At 48.0% G+C, this 22,494-nt stretch overlaps 1 protein-coding gene across 1 annotated transcript in view; it reads right to left on the reverse strand.

The window, feature by feature from the left end:
- The window catches only part of ALOXE3 (arachidonate lipoxygenase 3), a 30,988-nt gene that overhangs the window by 6,108 nt on the left and 2,386 nt on the right, over nucleotides 1–22,494 (reverse strand). The window contains exons 4-14 of the mRNA XM_056115015.1: nucleotides 22,207–22,326; nucleotides 21,831–21,956; nucleotides 15,730–15,833; nucleotides 14,990–15,162; nucleotides 14,434–14,577; nucleotides 14,103–14,306; nucleotides 13,926–14,012; nucleotides 13,335–13,504; nucleotides 12,721–12,842; nucleotides 1,580–1,680; nucleotides 791–961 (exon numbers count right to left, since the gene is read on the reverse strand). Coding sequence (XP_055970990.1) covers nucleotides 791–961; nucleotides 1,580–1,680; nucleotides 12,721–12,842; nucleotides 13,335–13,504; nucleotides 13,926–14,012; nucleotides 14,103–14,306; nucleotides 14,434–14,577; nucleotides 14,990–15,162; nucleotides 15,730–15,833; nucleotides 21,831–21,956; nucleotides 22,207–22,326 — 1,522 coding nt within the window. The remainder of the gene's footprint in view (nucleotides 1–790; nucleotides 962–1,579; nucleotides 1,681–12,720; nucleotides 12,843–13,334; nucleotides 13,505–13,925; nucleotides 14,013–14,102; nucleotides 14,307–14,433; nucleotides 14,578–14,989; nucleotides 15,163–15,729; nucleotides 15,834–21,830; nucleotides 21,957–22,206; nucleotides 22,327–22,494) is intronic.

Raw genomic sequence — 22,494 nt, forward strand, 5'->3', positions numbered from 1 at the left:
AAGGACAGAAAGGAGGCTGGTACATAGACCAGCTGCCCTTTTGTCCATCACTCGCCATAAACTCCATTTACACATCAGGAGTTTAAGATTCACATCTCTGCCCTCCTAATCTGTTCACACCTCGTAGGCATTAGCTGAATATCTTCTTTTTATGCAGAGATTGCAGGCATTTTATCTGCCTAATGTTAAACGATAGCACAGCAGGTAGGGAATTTGCCTTGCACGCAGCCAGGTCGGCTGACCCAAGTTCAATTCCTCCATCCTTCTTGGAGAGCCCAGTAAGCTTCCGAGAGTATCTCGCCTGCATGGCAAAGCATGGCAAGCTACCTGTGATGTTTTCGATGTGCCAAAGACAGTAACAACAAGTCTCACAATGGAGACGTTACTGGACCCACTCGAGCAAAAGCAATGAACAACGGGAGGACAGTGCATTGCTAATGTTAAACTTCATATGCCAGTACCCAGTGCTATGTTAACACTAGGGAAGTAACCAGAAAACGTGTGTTGAATGTTTGGGAGAATAGATGAATGGCTGATGAATAGATGGATGGATGGGTTCATGGATTGATAAAATCATAGAGATAAAAGTTCTGTCCTGTCACTAAACTGGTATTTAATTTATGTCTTTTTGGATCAATTATTTCCTGAAAAAGCTGAAGGTTTCAAAGTACCTTGGCAGTGGCATAAATGCCAGCTGTCTCCTCAAGACCCCTAAAACAGCATCCACATTTCCCAGATCTTTCTCAGCAGAGCCCTGCTGTCAGGGCCCCAAATGTCCCCTAATACACACCTGGTCCTTGGGCTCTTGACTGACCAACCAGAAGAGGAGAAGGTTGTTACAGGTGACATTCACTTCTGGGAGAGTTTCTAGATAAGTCTTCAGAGTGGTGGTCCCCTTTGTCTGGGGTGGGGGCTGCCTCATAGATGATGGGGCATTAGGCATCCAGGCCCCAAAGTCATGCTGTGGAGACAACACACACACACACACACACACACACACACACACACACACACACACACAGAGCATTGAGCAATCTGGGAAGGGGAAAGCTCCCTTATCATCATTCCTAATCCTGATTCTGTTCCCCACCATCCCAGATATGACAGTTTGGAAGTCAGGGGATGATGAAAAGTAAACAGAGGAAGGAATATAGGATAGAAAGTTCTAGAAGTTGGGAAAAAGCATGCCTCGCCCTTTGTCACTCCTACCCAATATTCCAGGACTGGGTGGAGTGAGTCACCAGGGAAGGAGAATGTCCCAGAAAGGAGGAACCCTAGGAAAGGGCCTTGGGCTAGCGTATCAGACACTGATACTCCACCTAGTCAGGTCCCAACCAGAACAACCCATAAGTTATGCTCTCTACACAATACCAACTCAAGCCACCATTACGAGTTTGAACCAGCTCCAACCCAGTCATCATTTAACACCAATACTTCACTCCACCCAGTGGCTACTCCAACCCCAGCCATAATCATAAGCCCTTCCCAACCCAGACCCACCCATGTTCTCAACACAAACTGGCCTCGCGTCCATTGGTGAGCTCATCTGCATGGCCCAAGCAACCGTCTACAGCCTCACCTGTCCACTGTTGACAGCAGCATGTTGAGCAGAGCAGTTAAAGATGATTGCAGTAAGGAACTTCACCAGCTCTTTGGGGGTGCACAGCTTGCATGGGAATCCTGGGTGTGGAAGGAAAGGAATAGGGTGGGGTGGAAGATTCCTAGGAATAACACAATGTTGGGGCTCACCGCAGGGAAAGAGTGAGGAAGTGACATCTTAGGATTTGGTCATTGTCTTTAGACTAAGATTAAAGTTGGGCTGGGATCATCACACAGATTGATGATCTCTGAAGGGTGCCAGGATAGAAGCTAGGGCCAGGAGAGTGCGCAGAGGAGAAAGTATATGTTTCACATGCAGAAGCCCCAGGTCTGAATCCTCGAACCCATGGTCCCTGAGCACCAAGAGAAGTAACCCTGGTGTAGACCCTGAGCACCATAGGGGAAGGGTGAAAAACCAAGGATGAGGGGTCAGCAAGATAGTAGATGGGTATATGGTGCTTGCCTTGCACATGACTGGCCTGAGTTTGATCCCTGGCTCCCTAGATATTCCCCCAAGCTCACTAGGAGTGATCCCTGAGTGCAGAGCTAGAGTAAGCCCTAAGCACCAGTGTGGCCCTCCAAAAAACAAAAATAAATAAATGAAAGGAACGTGTGGAGAGTGTTCGTAAGCATGGCTGTAGCTGGAACCGGAGGTCTTCGGCTGCTGGGGCTCTGCTCGGGATGGGGAGCACCCACACTCTCCACACGTTTGGACGAGCCTCACGCATGAAGGAACCGGCAGAGGAACCCAGATGTGCGGGACCCGGGGCGTAGATCTCCAAGCCTGCTCGGATTGGGACGGGGGCCTCCTCCACCCAGATCCCCCACCTTCCAGTATGTAGGCGTTACATCCACCAACTGCCCCCAGTACCATGTAATCCCATTAACGGCCAAGACCCAGAGACTACAAAACACTGCTCCTGGAAGCGCACAGCTGCATTCACAGCCGCGCAACATCTTATTATCTAGTTTTTACTCTGGAGAACCTGGCAGGCTACCAAAAGTATCCTGCCCACACGGCAGAGTCTGGCAAACTCCCCGTGGAGTATTCAATATGCCATAAACCAGTAACAATGATGGGTCTCATTCCCCTGACCCTGAAAGAGCCTCAAATGTGGCACTCTTTAAAAGCTCAGGGCTAGGACGAAGGAGACATCCTAGCCCTGGGGCCTGGGGCCTGCTCAGGCAATCGATGAACAACAGGATGACAGTGACAGTGAAATAAAAGGAGGGAGAGGAAGGGAGGGGATGGAAATCTCCAGACTTTCTCAGGGTCAGGATGGCCCAGTTAAAAAAGCTACTCCAGGGGGTTGGAGTGATAGCACAGCGGGTAGGGCGTTTGCCTTGCACGCAGCCGACCCGGGTTTGATTCCCAGCGTCCCATATGGTCCCCTGAGCACTGCCAGGAGTGATGAGTGATTCCTGAGTGCAAAGCCAGAAGTACCCCTGAGCATCGCCAGGCGTGACCCGAAAAGCAAAAAAAAAAAAAAAAGCTACTCCAGCCTTACCTTCCCAATAAAAATACTGAATGCCCTGAACAAACACGATGACTTCTTAGTACCTGTATTGCAAACCATAATACACAAAAGGAGAGAGAGAGAGAGAGAGAGAGAGAGAGAGAGAGAGAGAGAGAGAGAGAGAAGAGGAGTGCCTGCCATAGAAGTAGGCTGGGGGGCCGGGGGATGGTGGGAGGAAGATGGGGAACATTGGTGGTGGGAGATGTGCACTGGTGGAGAGATGTGTGTTGGATCATTGTGTGATTGAAACTTAATCATGAACATCTTTGTAATGATCTATCTCACTGATATTCAATAAAAAGTTTTTAAATACTAATTTAAAAAAGGAAGGGGACAGGGCTGGAGTGATAGCACAGCAGGTAGGGCATTTGCCTTGCACGCGGCCGACCCGGGTTCGATCACACCCAGCGTCCCATATGGTCCCCCAAGCATGGCCAGGAGTAATTCCTGAGTGCATGAACTAGGAGTGACCCCTGTGCATCGCTGGATGTGACCCAAAAAAGCAAAAAAAGAAAAAGGAGGGGAGGGGAGGGAAGAGGAGGGGAGGGAAGAGGAAGGGAGGAGAGGGGAGGGGAGGGGAGGGGAGGGGAGGAGAGGAGAGGAGAGGAGAGGAGAGGAGAGGAGAGGAGAGGAGAGGAGAGGAGAGGAGAGGAGAGGAGAGGAGAGGGGAAGGGAGGGGAGAAAAGGGAGGGGAGGGCAGGGGAGGACTGGCTTATGACCAGAATATGCCCAGCCAGCAGGGCAAAACAGGGGAGTGAGTTAAGGCTGAAGCCAAGCTAAGCTGCCTTTCCCTATCCGCCAAGGCGTTATTGTCTGCTACACATAATAGCATGTAATGATTTACATTGCCCAACCCCTCAGGATTTCTCTGAGCACCCATCACTAGGTCATGTAACTTACATGTTCACAGTGATGGATAGAGAAGTAGGATTGTAAGGCCTTGGCTCTTTGAGGAGTACAAGGAAGAAGCACACTGGGTTAAGTAGTTAGGAAAGTCTCTGTAGAAAGAGAGGTTGAACTGAAAAGCATGTGAGTTTTGAGTGGAAGAAAAAGATAATGGAAAATATATCTTCAGGCTCAGCCCTTGGTCCTTTGGTCTCCAATCCTCTCTGATCTTATTCAATCTAAGACTTAACCACATCCCACTGATGGAGACTCCCAAATCCACATCTCCACCTAACTCCCGAGCCTAGATGCAGAAGTGGATATAAACAAATACTAGCTGACATCTCTCGCTAAGCGACGTCTCACTAAGACATTTCAGACTTAATATTTATAAAAACTGATTTTTGACTCCTCAAACCTGTCCCTCCCACCATGCTCCTTAGTCCTCCCTACCTAGTTGCCAAGGTCAAAATCTGAGCATCTCCTTACCTCCTATTGCAAGCACTTCAGAAGCCCAGCTCACTGCCCTCAGTCTCTGTTGTCTCAGTTCTGAATAAATCATATCGCCTCCAGCCTTGCCCCATCAGGCTGTTTTTCCCATAACAACCAGAGTGGATTTCTAGAATCATAAGGATTTTGGTGGGGATTTTTGTTGTTGTTTTGGGTTTTGTTGCTGTTATTGTTTGGAGGGCGGGGAGGGTTGTTTTTCTTTGTACCACACTCAGCAGTTAGAGGTTAGGGCTTAGGGATCACTCCTGGTTCTGCACTCAAGCATCACTCCTGGTGGGCTCAGGAGACCATATGGGATGCCAGGGATCAATCCCAGGTTGACCATGTGCAAGGCAAGTGCCCAATCCCCTATACTATCTGTCAGGCCCCTAGATTCATAAGTTTTATTGTGGCACCACTTGCTAAAATTCTCACAGACTTCCCACGGCATTAATACAACATGTCCCTGTTTGATGTGGCTTTTGTTCATTCTCTGACTTCTCTCTCTCTCTCTCTCTCTCTCTCTCTCTCTCTCTCTCTCTCTCTCTCTCTCTCTTCCAGCTACACAAGCCTTCATGATAGTTCTCAACCCCACCAGCATGCTTGCACCTCAGGGCCTTTGCCTATACTCCTTCACCTCAGTTATCCATAAAACTAGCTCTCTCATTTCCTCTATTCTGCTCAGAAAGGTTTTCCGATACCATATATCTGAAACCCATCTTCCAGTATGTAGGTGTTACACCCACCGACTGCCCCCCGGCGCCATGTAATCACATCAACAGCCAAGACCCAGAGACTATAAAACCCAGCTCCCGGAAGCACGCGGCCACATTTGCGGCCGTGTGGCATCTTATTATCTAGTTCTTACTCTGGAGAACCTGGCAGGCTACCAAAAGTATCCTGCCCGCACGGCTGAGTCTGGCAAACTCCCCGTGGTGTATTCAATATGCCAAAAACCAGTAACAATGATGGGTCTCATTCTCCTGACCCTGAAAGAGCCTCAAATGTGGCACTTTCTAAAATCTCAGGGCTAGGATGAAGGAGACGTTACTTATGCCTACTTGAGGAAATCAATGAACAACAGGATGACAGTGACAGTGATACAGTGATATACCTGAAATAATCTCCCTCCCCCAACACCCTTTTACTAAATGCTATTACATCTCATTCTTCTTAACACTCATAACTACCTGGCATATGTTTGTATTTATTATCTTATATCCCTACAAGAATATTAAGCTCCATAAAGGCCAGAATTTTTGCCGTGATATTCACGGCTGGACCCCAGCATCTAGAGCAGTACTTATTACATGTGAAAAGCCCAGTGATGATTTCTTGAATGCAGTGGAGCCAGAATGGGAAGGAATGGGGCATAATCTAGGTAAGGGGACAGGGAGGGGACTAATTAGAGGTAAGGCTACCAGAGTGTGCCAGGACAGGTGATTTCAGAGGATTACTGGGGTGGTGGCCCCACAGGCTGAGGCTGGGAGCAGTGGGACAAGTTGAGAAGCAGCTGCCACAATGCAGTTATGTGAGGACTGGGACAAGGGTGGTGACAGTGAGAAATGATGTGGGCAATAGGCATGAGACACCCAACTGGATCTAGGAAGAGAGAAACATGAGTCAAAGGTGGCTCTGAAGTCTGGAGTCAGAATGACTAGAGAGAAACTGACGCAACGGAAGAGGGACAAGGTCTGGCCTGGAAGGAATTTTCCAAATGCCCCATCCATGGTTAATATTCTAACTTTGAGTAAAAGAACTAAAAGTACAAAGGCAAAGAAATCAGACTGGAGTTCTCCACAGTCTAGTGCCTGTGGTATCAGGATGCACAACTTTCCCTTTTTTTGCTCACTTTGAGCCACACATGGTGGTGCTTGGGGACCATATGTGGGAATTCGAATCAGGGCCACGGCCATGTGGCCACATGCAGGGCTCTCTCTCCGGTACTAGCTCTCCAGCCCTTCTTTACTTGGCATATTTCACCCAAGGCTATGCTGCGTCTCTCCTGCTTTATAGCACTGAACCCTGGGGTAGCTTATGTCCTTCATTAGAGCAACAATTTCCTTTACTTTTGGTTTTAATTCTCTTTCTCTTTGTCGGCCATGTTGGCTGCGTGCAAGGCAAACGCCCTACCCACTGTGCTGGGCTGGAGCGATAGCACAGCGGGTAGGGCGTTTGCCTTGCACGCAGCCAACATGGCCGACCCGAGTTCGATTCCTCTGCCCCTCTTGGAGAGCCCGGCAAGCTACCGAGAGTATTCGATATGCCAGACACAGTAACAGCAAAGTCTCCAATGGAGACGTTACTGGGCCCGCTCGAGCAAATCGACGATCAACGGGAGGGCCTTTACCTTTACCTTCTCTTTCTTTGACCTTCTCCTGAGAATTAGTGTCTTCCCTCAATAATACTATTTTACTTCCCAGAAAAAGAAGGGAAGGGAAGGGAGGGGAGGGGAGGGGAGGGGAGGGGGAGAGGGAGGGGAGGGGAGGGGAGAGGGAGGGGAGGGGAGGGGAGGAGAGGGGAGGGAAGGGAAAGGGAAAGGGAGGGAAGGGAAGGGGAGGGAAGGGGAGGGGAGGGGAAGAAAGAAGAAGGAAGGAAGGAAGGAAGGAAGGAAGGAAGGAAGGAAGGGAGGGAGGGAAGGAGGGAGAGAAGGAGGGAGGAGGGAGGGAGGGAAGGTGTCTATCTGACAGTACAGGGATTAAGGTGCTTGCCTTGAATGTGGCTGACCTGAGTTCATGCCACCAGGAATGATACCTGAACACAGACCCAGGAGTAAGCCATGAGCATCACTGTGTATAGTATCCGCCCCCCGAAAAAAGAAAAAAAAACTAAAAAATCAATTATTGATAATTAATTTCTTTTAAATCCAGGGGCTGGAGAGATACTATAGCCAGTAGGGTGCTTGCTCTGCATATGGCTGACCCAAGTTCAATCCTCACCATCCCATATTGTCCCCTAAGCACCGCTAGGAGAAATTCCTGAGTGGAGAGCCAGGAGTAACCCCTGAGTATTGCTGAGTGTGGCAAAAAAAAAAGAATGAAAATTAAAAATAAAAGAGCCAGAACTAAGTCCTGAGCGCTGCTGGATGTGATCCAAAAACAACAAAAAAGATCCAGAAAAGGCTTGCTCTTCAAGCCCGTCTTTTTCATTGAAGACGTATCCCACTTCTATGTCTCTGTGCTTGCTTGTTCTTTCAAGTTCATGTTCCTTTCCTTCTTCCTCCCTCACATCTTCCTAAGTAAGTTTTATTCAGTAAAAAGTATCTTGTTAAAAAGAAAGTATCGTGTTTTTTCAAAAAAAAATTAAAAATTAACATCTCCAAAAGAAGTCCTGAAGAGACAGCTTAATGGCCATGCTTTGCCTACAAGGAGGCTTGGGTTCAATCCCCAGCATCTCATGCTCCTCCTGAGAACTGACAGGAGTGAACTCCCAAAGACCAAGCTGGGGGGCCAGAGTGATGTGTAAGGCCTTTACCTCGCACATGGCCAACCCGGGGTGGATCCCCAGGATTCCATATGGTTCCCTGAGTGCTGCCAGGAATAATTCCTGAGTGGAGAGCCTGGAGCAACCCCTGAAAGAAAAAAAATAAAGACTAAGCTGCCAAGCTCGGGGAGGCTCCTGAGCAATGTCAATGTGGCCCCAAACAAGCAAACCAAAAATTTTTAATAAATAAAAGATCCAAAAGAGATCTGGTTAATCCACTATACTCAGAAGTCACTCTTATCATCACTGTAAGTGAGAAAACCCAGCATTATGTGCTTCCCAATGCGATGCAATGCAAAGGATATAGCATCACCTGAAGGTCATTCTTTTCTTATTTTCTCTTCTTCTTCTTCTTCTTCTTCTTCTTCTTCTTCTTCTTCTTCTTCTTCTTCTTCTTCCTTCTTCTTCTTTTTCTTCTTCTTCTTCTTCTTCTTCTTCTTCTTCTTCTTCTTCTTCTTCTTCTTCCTTCTTCCTTCTTCTTCTTTTTCTTCTTCTTCTTCTTCTTCTTCTTCTTCTTCTTCTTCTTCTTCTTCTTCTTCTTCTTCTTCTTCTTCTTCTCCTTCTCCTTCTCCTCCTTCTCCTTCTCCTTCTCCTTCTCCTTCTTCTTCCTTCTTCCTTCTTCCTTCTTCTTTTTGTTAGCTTTTGTTTCGGGGCCACACTTGGCAGTGCTCAGGGTTTTCTCCTTGTTCTACCCTCTAAGATAATTCCTGATAGGGCTGGGGGGCTGCAGTGGATGGCGGGGGAACCCTAAGTAGCACTGGAGATCAAAGTTGGGTCAGCTGCATGCAAGACAAACACTCTACCCTCTGTATATCAAGGCTCTGAGGAACATTTTTTTTTTTTTTTTGCTTTTTGGGTCACACTCGGCGATGCTCAGGGGTTACTCCTGGCTGTGCACTCAGGAATTACTCCTGGCAGTGCTTGGGGGACCATATGGGATGTTGGGAATCGAATCCGGGTTGGCCGCGTGCAAGGCAAACGCCCTACCCGCTATGCTATTGTTCCATGCCCCTGAGGAACATCCTTATAAAAAAAAATATTCAATTTCATATATAACATCCCACTGAAAAAAAGCACAGGGAATTGAGGAACAGAACGAGTAAATTCTGAGAAAGCAATGAAATGCAATTGGCAGGTGAGAAGTTGTGCGGAATTCGTCCAGGCACTTCTGGCAGTGGGGGGGGGGGGGCGAACATATGGGATGCCATGTTCAAGGCAAATGCCCAACACTACGTACTATTGCCCTGGGCCCAGATGTCAGGTTTAAAGGGACAATGGGTCAGTGAGGTGACTCAAAGGGCAAGAGAACATGCAGGGTGCCCAGGTTTTTACATGATCCCCTGAGCATTGCCATGGGCATTCCCAAGCACTGAGCTGGGTGTAGCCCCTGAGTACTGCTGGATGTTCCCCTACTAAAATAAATAAGCAAACAAATAAATAAATAGAGGTACATAGAGAAATTCTACAAAAAAAATTAAAAATCAGGAAATAACTGTATCAACTGAAACCCTTAATTGACCCCAGAATTAGCAGACTCAACAGAGAGAAATGTACTAGTGAATAAATTTGAATATGACTGGGCCCACTCGAGAAAATCCATGAACAATGGGAGGACAGTGACAGTGACAGATGAATTAAATATTAGACATTATTGTCATTTTTGTTATTTGTGGTTGTACAGCCTGGCAAGCAGCCCGTGACGTATTCGATATGCCAAACACAGTAACAACAAAGTCTCCAATGGAGACATTACTGGGCCCGCTCGAGCAAATCGATGAACAACGGGAGGACCGTGACCGTGACCGTGGTTGTACACAAAAATGTCACTTGAGTGTCAGAGACTTTTTTTTTTCTTTTTGGGTCACACCCGGCAATGCACAGGCGTTACTCCTGGCTCTTCACTCAGGAATTACTCCTGGTGGTGCTCAGGGGACCACATGGGATGCTGGGAATCGAACCCGCAAGGAAAACGCCCTACCCACTGAGCTATTGCTCCAGCCCCTATTTATTTATTTTTAATCACTGTGAGGTATACTCTTACAAAGCTGTTCATGATTAGGTTTCAGTCATACAGTGTTCCAACACCCATCCCTCCACCAGTGTACAGTTCCCAGGATCAGTGAGAGACTGTTTAATAGGCTGAGCAAATGTGGGAGACCCTGGTTCAATCCCTAGCCCCGCATAGCATCCTGAGCACAGAAAAAGGAACCAGGAATAGCCCCTAAACCACAGCCAGTATGACCCCAAAACAAAAACTAATCACAGCATTTTGAGATGCATATTGGAAAGATAGTAAGTACTAAATATATATAATCATATTAAACATATGTAAATAAAAATTATGTAATTTACTTTAAAGCTTTTAAGAGAAAGCAACAGATTGATCAAATATCTCAAGACATCACCAATTGTGAATAGGGTGGGTGGGTGAACAGGCAATAGGTTGCCTTCCCTATTTTTCCCTATGTAAATTTCTTTGTTTTCAGTTCAATTTAAATGGAGGGAGGAGATGAACAAACACTTCCTCAAAGAAGACAAATGCTGGGAGGTTCCTCCCAGGATGGGAGATGCGTGATGAGAGTAGACTATAGACAGAACATGATTGCCACTCAATGTCTCTTTTGCAAACCGCAGCACTCAAAAGGAGAGAGAGAACTCAAAAGGGAATGCCCTGCCACAGAGATAGGGTGGGATGGGGGGGATGGGGGGTGGGAGGGATACTGGGATCAGTGTGGTGGAGAATGGGCACTGGTGGAGGGATGGGTACTCGATCGTTGTATAACTGAAACCCAAGCACAAAAATTTGTAAGTCTACAACTGTACTTCAAAGTGTTTCGCTAATTAAAAAAATGATTAAAAAAATAAGACAAATGGATGGCCAAAGGGCATATGAAAAAGTTCTTATCATCACCCTTGATTAGGGAAATGCAAATCAAAACAACAATGTGAGGGGTGGAGCAATAGCACAGCAAGTAGGAGGAGTGGGACATTTGCCTTACACGAGGCCGACCCGGGTTCAATTCTCAGCATCCCATATGGTCCCCTGAGCTCTGCCAGGAGTAAAAAAGTGATATCTTCTTATACAAGTGAGTATGGTACATATTAAAAAGTTTAGAAATTGAGCCCAGAGCAAATAGTTCGGCAGGGAGAACACTTGGTTGACTCAGATTCAATTCCCAACACCCCATATGATCCCCCCCCAAGCTTGCCAGGAGTGATCCCTGAGTGAAGAACCAGAAGTAAGCCCTGAGTATCGCTGTGGCCCAGAAACAAGCAAAGTCTGGGAACAGTCAGTGTTGGCAGGTGTTGTGGTGAAAAAGGAACCCTCACCCACTGTTGTTGGGAATTTTTTCTGGCTAGCCTTTAAGGAAAGCAATAGTGGGAAATATGCACTGGTGAAGGGATGGGTGTTGGAACATTATATGACTGAATTCCAGTCATGAACAGCTGTGTATCTCACTGTTTTGTGATTCGATTAAAAAATTAAATTAAAGTAAAGCAAAGACCCTCCCGTTGATCATCGATTTGATTGAGCGGGCCCAGTAACATCTCCATCAGAGACTTTGTTGTTACTGTGTCTGGCATATCGAATACTCTCGGTAGCTTGCCGGGCTCTCCGAGAGGGGCGGGGGAATTGAACTCGGGTCGGCCATGTTGGCTGCGTGCAAGGCAGACGCCCTACCCGTTGTGCTATCGCTCAAGCTACTGAGAGTATCTCACCCGCACGGCAAAGCCTGGCAAGCTCCCCGAGACGTATTCGATATGCCAAACACAGTAACAACAAAGTCTCCAATGGAGACGTTACTGGGCCCGCGCGAACAAATCGACGATCAACGGGAGGGCCTTTAAATTAAAATTTTTTAAAAAATTTATTTGTTCTTTTTTGGGTCAACCCCAGCAATGCACAGGGGTTACTCCTGGCTTATGCACTCAGGAATTACTCCCAGCGGTGCTCAGGGAAAGCATACGGGATGCTGGAAATCGAACCCAGGTCGACCGCGTGCAAGGTAAATGCCCTACCCACTGTGCTATCACTCCAGCCCCCAACTTTTTTTTTTAATTTTAAAAGGGAAGCAATAGAAGCCGTTTCTTGGCTTCTATACCCCAAACACAAAAACATTAATTTGAAAGGTACATGCACACCCAAGTTTATCACCATCCTGAGTACAACAGCCAAGACATGAAAACAACCCAAATACCCATCTACAGATGAATGGATCAGGAAGTTGTGGTGTACCGCATAGTATATACAGTGGAATACTTGTAGCTCTAAGAACAAATCATGCAATTTGCAGCAATATGGATGAAACTAGATGATTCATGCTGAGTGAAGTCAGTCAGAAGGAAAGGGACAGAGACAGAATGATCTCTCTCATAAGCGGGACTTAGGAATGAGGAGCCAACAGTGGAGCTGAGCTACTTCACAGAGTCAAAAGGACGTGAGAAAGGGTAGTGGTAGCGAGAGAGGTCATGAATACTCCATCCTGCATGACAGAGTATAAGAGAAGTTTCCAGACTTTGTGCTTGAGTCCAGAGATAACTCTGTGACACATCCATAGACCCAGCAAGCAGGGGGCTCACCTGAAGACCAAGTTGTAGCCCAGTGGGTACCGCCTCTGCCACTTACCATTTATGAGCCTTCTCTAAGCCTACTTCTCATCTAGTCAGCGGAGCTTAAATAGAGGAAGTACCTCGAAGGAACACAAGATCCCTGAAAGTCTGTGCTAGGGGGATGGACAATGGATACCTGAGTTTTCCCGGCCCAGGAACGCCTGAGTGAAAATCTCTGCAACCCAGGCCTGCAGTTCGGAATCTTGCTGTACAGATGCATCATTTGGATAATAGTAGCCCACAATTTCTGAGACAAAACTGCAGGAAAGAAATACCATGTCATGGAAGGAACTGTGGGCTCAGAACTAGCCAGAAAACCAAGGCACCATGCCCCTTGAGGTGGGAGACAGCCAGAAAACCAGAATCCACTGAAGGTCCATGGAGGTTCAGTGGAGCCAGTCTCTGTGAGTGACACACACTCTTCAGGGGAAGCGATGCTCTGGGCCTTCTTTCTGTACAGGGGTAGCAAGAAGGAACTGACTCTTGCTATACCATTCCACCCCACCCCTTTTGGCTTCCTGAAGAAAAGACTCCTCTGGACAACCTGTCCTCCTCGCCCTTAGCCTCTGTATTCACTCACACACCAGAGCTTTCCCCGTAGGGACCCCAACTGTCACCCTTAGAACCCCATGCTGGTGCCTGAAAACACTGAACCCCCCAGCACCGAGCCCCCAGGCTGCAGGCGCACGGGAGCACAGTGCCCCTAGGCCAGGAGTGGCCCAGATTTGCTGTAGGTTTGCAGAACTTAACCTCTCAATAGCGGCCCAGATCTTCAGGCCGTCATCTCTGTAGTAGAAGCTGGGGATACTCAGGACGCCACGGGCCCGCAGGCTGTCCGGAAGGCAGAAATCTGTGTAGGTGAAGTGGGCCAGACCGGTGCTCATGAGGTAGAGGAGGCCTTGCCGACCGATGGATGTGACCTGGGAACAGCACAGCTCAGATCCTGTGGCTGGTGCTTAAGACTCAGCAGAAGGGATTTTTCTGGTGGCCAAGCAGTCCAGGAGGGGGTTACCAAACTGCCACTGGGGCCCAGTATGGGACACTGCTCTACTACTTCTTACAGAGTTTGTGATACTTAGGTTTGGGATAGCTGAGGAGACTGAAGAGCTGAAAGCCTGGAGGCAGGGAGGTGTGAAATGTCCCACAGCGGTCAGGTGGGAGGGCCCAACCACCCACAGCTCCAGGACCCCCACAAAGTGCGCCTGGGCAGATGGGTCCTTGGGTGGGATTAGTAGGAGGCTCAGGGGTTTCTGAGCGGGACTCGCGGGAAAAGGGGAGAGCGGGGTGGACCGGGCTTCTAGCAGGGATGGGAGGGAAGGCCTCGGAACAGGGAGGCCGCACCTGGTCCACAAGGCCCTCGGGGTTGAGCAGCGTGGCCCGAGCGATGGTGTTCACCTGCAGCGTGTAGCGCGTGTGCGGAAGCAGGAGCTGCAGGCGGAAGGAGGGCGGGTGCCGGCGGTCAGGACAGGAGGCCGCTCAGGGCCGCTCCCGCAGGGCCCACTCAGGGGTCAAACACACCTTGTAGATGGGGTGGCAGAGCGGCAGCTGCCGCAGCGTGGCCATGGCGAAGGCTTCGCACAGCAAGTGGGTGCACAGAAAGTGCGTGTTGTTCTCGTGCACCAGGAACTCGGAGTTTCGCACCCACGTCTTGGCCAGCAGCCAGTCCCACTCGGCGTCGGTGGGCAGAAAGATGGGGCAATCGGGCCCGGGGGTCTGACCGAGCTGCGTCTCAGGGCAATGAGATGAAGCTCAAGACCACCACCAGCGAGCAGTGGCCCCTGAGACTCCCCCCACCGCCCCCCGCCCCCCCCACACACACATCCTCCCGGAGGCCCCAGCCCCAATTCACCTGGATCGCCAAGGGCAGCAGCGCCCCCTGGGGGTTGAGCCACAGCAGGCAGAGCGGGGCGGCCACATACTGCTGGCGGCCGTTTAGGCAGTGGACAGGAGCCTCGGCCAGGATCCAGTAGTCAGCCAGGAAGACGTTCCCCCTCTGCGGGTCGCACAGAGGCTCAGAGTGACCTCCCTTTGAGTTCTGCATCCCTCCTAGTCACTGCCACTCCTGCTTGGGCCTCAGTAGTGCTTAGTGCGTCAGTGGCAGACGTTTTGATTCGGGCATCCTGAGCACCTCTGGGAGCAAGCCCCATCACCAAGCAAGGAGATTCCCCCAGCACAACTGGGAATGACCCCAAATGCAAAATAACAACAACAACAACAATGCTTGGTACTTGCAGTAAGCAATATTGGGGGCTCCACCCTTACCAGAAGGCCAACTGAGGTCACATTAGTCAACTTTTTACCTGGCTTCTCTGATTGGAAATCCAGCATCATTACCACATCTCCTAACCATAAGGCCAAATACCCACCTCCCTCCTGTCAGGGCCAATCACAAGAGCCTCACCCACCTCTAGCTCTGTCTGCAGGCAGGTACTCTGTCCCAGCAAAGGGGATACCATGTCATTGGTCACAGGAAACTTGCTGGGTAAGCTGGAAATGCAATGGATCATGACAGGATTGACACCATTCAGGTACTGGTATCCAAAGAAACGGTCCTCACACCAGTGCTCTGTGACATACTCTATGGGCAAGAGAGGGAGCAGATTGGTCTGGAACCTACCTTCCTAAATGATGTTCTGTCTACCCCTTGCCTTATCACTGTGGCTTATGTTTTCCTCCCAGCAATTTCTGAAATATAATTATAGCTTCAATATAACTCTGACTGCTGAGATACAAGTATGGAATGATGCTCAGTTGAAGGGCAAACCAGGGATTTGAACCTATATTCAGCCAAAGCCCAGATCTCATAATGGCCAGAATAGGAGAAAAAAAATGAGTGTCCCTGATCAGGAGGACAACTCCCTAAGTGAGCCTTTACACTCTCCCAAGCAAGCAAAATACCCCTTTGTCTTTAATCCCTGTCCTGGTCCCCCCCCCCCCCCGCCCTCAGAGGAGTGGGGGATGCTGGGAATCTGGGAGCTCACTGGTAGCAATACCAAGGTTGTTCCTAGATTGCTCCCGGAATCTCCTCCCACTGGATTCCAACTGCTTCCTGGAGTGGACCGGAAGAGAGTTCCTTCCAGAATGGAGCAGGGAGAGTCTAAGCACAGACAGGGGCAACTCCTCAACTCCTCCTGATTCTACATACGTAAAGTGAAGGTCTTGTGGCACCAGAAAATATTTCTCAAGTCTTCCAACTTCTTCCAAGAGCCCTTTCGGTCCAGCAGGCCTCGAAGCTTCATGCCTAATGACCTGATCAGAGGGAAAATAGAAGTGGGAACTGATGCCAGGGACACTGTGTCCCTGCTAGAGATCTGAAAAGACCTGACAAATTCAATATTGCCCAGAGCCAAGGTGCCTAACAGTCCACATGGGAGAAAGTCTGGTGGCATCCTGAGATCTTGTAGGGGTGACCCAAAACCCCCTTGGTGCAAGTGACCAGGTGTGCGGATGAGTCCTCACTGGTGTTTTAGCCTGTTATTTCTGCTTCCATCTTGTCATACGTCTTCACTAATACCCCTCTGCCCACAGAACTGGCGACAGCATTTCGACAGCATCCCAGGCTGCTGAAATGACCAGGAAGTTCCCAGAAGTCAATTTCACCAATAGTTTCAGCTTCCTCTCTCAAATCTTGTACTAGATAAGGCCAGCAATGACCGTCTCGCTAACCACAACCAATGTACAAACATATGTACACTGGACTGATAAAAGTGGGGTTGGGTGCCACAGAGTCAGGGTGAGATGGGAGGGATGGGGGTGGGAGGGATATTATCCATGGTGGTGGAAAATGGGCACTGGTGGAGGGATGGGTATTTGATCATTGTATAATTGAAACCCAAGCACAAAAAATTGTAAATCTACAACTGTACCTCATGGTGTTTCACTAAAAATAATAATAATAAAAAGTGGGGTTGGGGACCTTAGGGTAAAGAGTGTATTTTTTGCTTTAGGGATTTCTGAATTGTGTGAAGTTTTTATAACGAGCTTGTATTATTTTATGCTTTTGAAAAATGTCTGGTGGGGCTGGAGCAATAGTACAGCATGTAGGGCGTTTGCCTTGCACACAGCCAACCCAGGTTCGATTCCCAGCATCCCATATGGTCCCCTGAGCACCGCCAGGGGTGATTCCTGAGTGCAGAGCCAGGAGTAACCCCTGTGCATCACCGGGTGTGACCCAAAAAGCAAAAAAAAAAAAAATTTTAAATAATCTTGTGTCCTGTGAAATCCTGTGTCTTCCCGTTGTTCATCAATTTGCTCGAGCGGGCCCAGTAACATCTCCACTGGAGACTTTGTTGTTACTGTGTTTTGGCATATTGAATACATCACGGGTAGCTTGCCAGGCTCTGCCGTGCGGGCGAGATACTCTCGGAAGCTTGCTGGGCTCTCCGAGAGGGGTGGAGGAATCGAACTCGGGTTGGCCATGTTGGCTACGTGCAAGGCAAACGCCCTACCGCTGTACCTTAGAATCAGCTTAAGTAAGGAGGTAAAGGGCCTGTACAAAGAAAACTACAAAATGCTACTTCAAGAAATAAGAGGACACGAAGAAATGGAAACACATCCCCTGCTCATGGACTGAAAGAATTAACATTGTCAAAATGGCAATACCCCCAAAACATTATACAGATTCAATGTGATCCCTATAAGGATACCCATGACATTTTTCAAAGAAATTGATCAAACACTCCTGAAATTCATGTGGAACAATAAGTCCCCACAAATAGCTAAAGCAATTCTTGGGGGGGAAGATAAGAGGCATCACCTTCCCCAACCTCAAACTGTACCTCAAAGCAGTAGTAGTTAAAACAACATGGTATTGGAATAAAGACAGATCCACAGACGAATGGAATAGAGTTGAATATCCTTACAAACACCCTCAAATTATGATCATCTAATTTTTGATAATGGATCAAGAAATATGAAGTGGAGCAAGGAAAACCTCTTTAACAAATGGTGCTGACAAAACTGGACAGCTATGTGCAAAAAAACAAGCTCAGACCTCTACCTAACACCATATACAAAAGCCCAATAAAAAATGGATTAATGACCCTGATATCAGACCAGAATCTGTAATGTACATTGAAAAACAGCTCATCAAAACCCTCCATGATATTGAAGCTAAAGGTATCTTCAAAGATGAAATACCACTGACCAAGCAAAGATAAACAAATGGGACTACATTAAACTAAGAAGCTTCTGCACCTCAAAAGAAACAGTGACCAGGATACAAAGATAGCCGACAGAATGGGAAAGGATATTCACCCAATACCCTCTGATAAGGAATTAATATCAAAGATATACAAGGCATTGGTTGAACTCTACAAGAAAAAAATATCCAATCCCATAAGAAAATGGGCGATGAAATGAACAGAAACTTCCTCAAAGAAGAAATCTGAATGGCCAAAAGACACACAAAAAAATGCTCATTATCACTAATCATCAGGGAGATGCAGATCAAAACAACAATGAGATATCATCTCACACCACAGAGACTGGCACACATCAAAAAGAATAAGAACAGGGGGGTAGGAGGGATACTAGGATCAGTGGTGGTGGAGAATGGGCACTGGTGGAGGGATGGGTATTCGATCATTGTATAACTGAAACGCAAGCACAAAAATCTGTAAGTCTACAACTGTACCTCATGGTGTTTCACTAATAAAAATTAAAAAAAAAAAAAAAGAACAACCAGTGCTGGCGTGGATGTGGGGAGAAAGGGACTCTCCATCATTGTTGGTGGGAATGCCAACTGGTACAGCCTTTTGGGAAAACAATATGGGCATTCCTCAAAAAACTAGAAATTGAGCTTCCATATGATCCAGCAATACCACTTCTGGGAATATATCCTGGGGATGCAAAGAAGCACAGCAGAAATGACATCTGCACTTGTATGTCCATTGCAGCATTGTTCATAATAGCCAGAATATGGAAACAACCCGAGTTCCCAGGAATAGACGACTGGTTAAAGAAACTATGGTACACCTACATAATGGAATATTATGCAGTTGTTATAAAAGATAAAGTCATAAAATTTGCTTGTAAGTAGATGGACATGGAGAGTATCACACCAAGTGAAATGAGTCAGAAAGAGAGGGGAAGACATAGAGTGACTGCACTCATTTATGGAATATAAAATAACATAGCATAAGACTAACACCCAAGGACAGTAGAGACAAGGGCCAGGAGGATTGCTCCACAGTTGGAAGCCTGTCTCATGAGCTGGGGAAGAAGACAGGTGGGATAGAAAAGGGACTACTAAGTCAATGATGGTTGGAGGAATTACTCGGGATGGGAGATGTGTGTTTAAAGTAGACAAAAGACCAAACGGTATCTGTATTTCAAACCATAATGCCCAAAAGTAGAGAGAAAGAAGGAAAGTGTCTGCCATAGAGGCAGGGGGTGGGGTGGGATGGGGGTGGTAGGATACTGAGGTCATGGTGCTGGAAAATGTACATGGGAGGAGGGATGGGTGTTTGATCATGTTATGATTGAAAGCTTTGTAACTGTATCTCACGGTGATTCAATCAAAAATTTTAAAAATTAAAGAAGGGTGCTACCACAATTAAAATGATACCAAAGTCAGTGCAAATGCTGCTCGAGTCCCTGTGCGGTTTGTGCCCACGTGGCCAAGCACATGTGGCAACTGAGCATATGTCGCATCCTCCTGAGATGTGTGCTTTTGTATCTAACGATCAGGCATGTGTAGGGGCTCTCTCTGCCCTTGGAGAAGCCTGTGTTCTCGCTAGAGCATGTTCCTCTCTTTCTCTCCCTCCTTCCCTTTCCTAAGAACCCCCAAATAAAATTGTTTGCTTCAAAAAAGAAAATGATACACAGTCAAGAGGTGCACCACAGGGGGCTAGAGAGACAGCAGAGCGGGTAGGGCATCTGCCTTGCATGCAGCTGACCCGGGTTCGATTCCCAGCATCCCATATGGTCCCCTGAGCACCGCCAGGAGTGACTCCTGAGTGCAGAGCCAGGAGTAACCCCTGTGCATCGCCAGGTGTGACCCAAAAAGCAAAAAAAAAGAGGTGCACCACAACCAGGTGTGTGTGAAGCCCCCTTTCATCACATTAGGGTTTCCTCCTGCCTCTGAGCTTAATCCTGACAGTGCTCAGGGGACCATGTGGAGTGCCAGGGATCGAACCCAGGTCATCCTACCCACTGTGCTATACTTCTTTCTGGTCCCCAGACACCCATCTCTCTTTTGAGCACATCTTAGATGATGTCATGTGAACTGACCACCCTCAAAACATATGCTTTGGGTCTATCTTTCAGAAAATGCTCATCACTCTTAGAATCGCACTGAAAAAAACAGTGCAGGGGTTGACGATATAGTACAGGAGGCAGGGCGCCTGCCTTGCACCTTGTCAACCCAGCATCCCGTATGGCCCCCATCAGGAGTGATCCCTGAGTACAGAGCCAGGAGTAAGACCTGAGCCAATTCGCCATGTTCCAAACACACACCCCAAAAAAAGAAAAGGAAGGAAGGAAGGAAGGAAGGAAGGAAGGAAGGAAGGAAGGAAAGAAGGAAGGAAGGAAGGAAGGAAGGAAGGAAGGAAGGGAGAACCATTGTATTCATATCATCTCTCTTGATATCTTGGGCTCCCTAGGGCTCAGTATGTCCCACCAGCTGGGTCAAACCAAATTCACAGGACACCAGGCTGATTAAGAATACCGATGTGTCAGGGTTGGAGCAATAGCACAGCGGGTAGGGCATTTGCCTCGCACACGACCAAACCGGGTTCGATTCCCAGCATCCCATATGGTCCCCTGAGCAGCATCAGGGGTAATTCCTGAGTGCAGAGCCAGGAGTAACCCCTGTGCACTGCTGGGTGTGACCCAAAAAAGCCAAAAAAGAAAGAAAAGAATACCAATGTGTCATGAAGCGTGGGGGCACCTGGAGAATGCAGGTGGGTAAGGGGGTATCGGTCAACTGACAAATTCAGGAACAACTTCCTGTGTGCTCACTAAATCACTCACACCACATTCCACGAGTAAGTAAGTACGTAGCAGGCTACCTATTCAAGACCCAAAAGATGGGAAAATCTTGCAGGAGCTCTGGCATTTGAGCAGGAACAGAGGAGACAGTAAAAGAGAAAGCAGGTCCTCCTTTTGCAAGGGCCTCGCACAGACACCTTCAGAACATGTTCAGTTCCCCATTCTATCATTCCCTTCTCTCTTTAAATGCCCAGATAATGCCAAATGCCAGCTCCCTCTTCCCACTGGCTCTTCTCTAAACCCTGATATCCTGGTGGTCTCCTGAGTCCTTCCCTGTCACAGTTCATATAACAAGCTAACTCCCCTGGACCAACTACTGCAGCCACATACACACAGGCTGCCTGGCTCTTCATTTCTCCCACCAAAAACACCTGGCTCTGCCCAGAACCCACCCTTTCTCCCCTCATCTGCTCTCTCCCAGCCGGTGGTCCTTTCCTAGCTTCAGTCCCACCTGTTTTCCCAGGAGTCACCTCTGGGCCCGCTCTGATTTGTGTTGACTGTAGCCATCCAGCAAAGTCATACTCTGAGCCTCAGCAGTTGACTCAAATTATTAATAACTCCTCCTCTCAAAGCTAATTAATGTTGCAACACATCTCCCTAACCACACTGTGAATTCTCACAGCTCAATATTATACCGCTCTGTAATCCATCACACCCTCTGAGGAAAAAAAAAAAAAAACGGGTTTTGCTTTTTGGATCACTCCCAATTGTGTTCAAGGCTTGCTCTTGTCTCTATTCTCAGGGCTTACTCCCAGCAGGGCTCAGAGGACATACCTGAGTTGGCCAGATGCAAGACAAGTGCCTTACCCTCTGTACTATGAGTTTGTGCTGAGAATTCTCTCACATAAACTATGAGGTAGGCATGAATATTGTCACTTACAAATGAGGACATTCCTTAGAGGCTTAAGCGAAAAACCAAGGTTACCCAGCTAGAAAGTTGTAGGATTTGAACCTAGGTGTCTGACCACCTCTCTAAAGTTTAAGTGCCGGGTCTCTCCATCTACACTGAAGAGCAGGTGCGTGATTCTCTCTCCTGGTTTGAGGAATGGAAAGAGGAGAGAAGGCTGGGGAGCAAAGAGAAGGTGATGGGGAGAGAGAGAGTGAAGGAGCCTAAGGAAAGAGAAGGGAGACCAGGAAAATCAAGGGGAGGTTGGGGAGCAGAGAGTTGTGAAATGGTGGGTAGAGACGAGGACGAGCCTCCAAGGAGCAGGGCAGGAAGGTGATGAGCAGCTGTGCAGAAGACAGTGGCCTCACGCAGGAATGGCATTGAAGAGCAGCGAGGTCGTCTTGGTGGCAGAGTAACGAATATTGGGCTCCATATGCAGCAGGGACGGGATGTCAATTTTCATGGGGAAACCAGGAAGTTTCCTATTCCCACTGCTGGGGAAGCACAAGGACAGAAGCCAGTCAGAGAATCTCCTCCCCCAGTTCTCTCCGTCTCTCCTCCCCAATCCAATCCCCAGACCTCCCCTACACCAGCTCCTCCCTGACCTCCACCCCAGCCCTGCCAGCACCCATCGCCTCCGCTCTGCCAGATCCCCGGGTGCCCCCGCCCCAGCCACTTGAGGACACTTGAATTGCACTATACACTTCATGTCCCTCCACCTTCTTCCCAGGGCTAGGTCCTCACCTGTCATCCTGGTCTGCACAGGGTGTTGTTTTGGTCAAGGCAAATTTTTTGTCTGACTCCATCTCTGCAAAACTGCTAACATCTACCATGCGGGGGAAACCAGGAGCATAGACTTTCCAGCTTCCAGGAAAAATAAGTCAGAGGTGGCAGGTCAAATGTAGGGTAAACGAAACCTTAGCTTTAAAAAATATTTTTATTGAGATATCTCATTTACATAGTTTTAATATTAACTTTAGATTTCCATTACACCACTGTCCTTCTCACACACCCCCAGCCCACACATACACA

The sequence above is a fragment of the Sorex fumeus genome, unplaced genomic scaffold (genome assembly GCF_029834395.1).
Source record: "Sorex fumeus unplaced genomic scaffold, SorFum_2.1 ptg000028l, whole genome shotgun sequence".
Taxonomy (NCBI): domain Eukaryota; kingdom Metazoa; phylum Chordata; class Mammalia; order Eulipotyphla; family Soricidae; genus Sorex; species Sorex fumeus.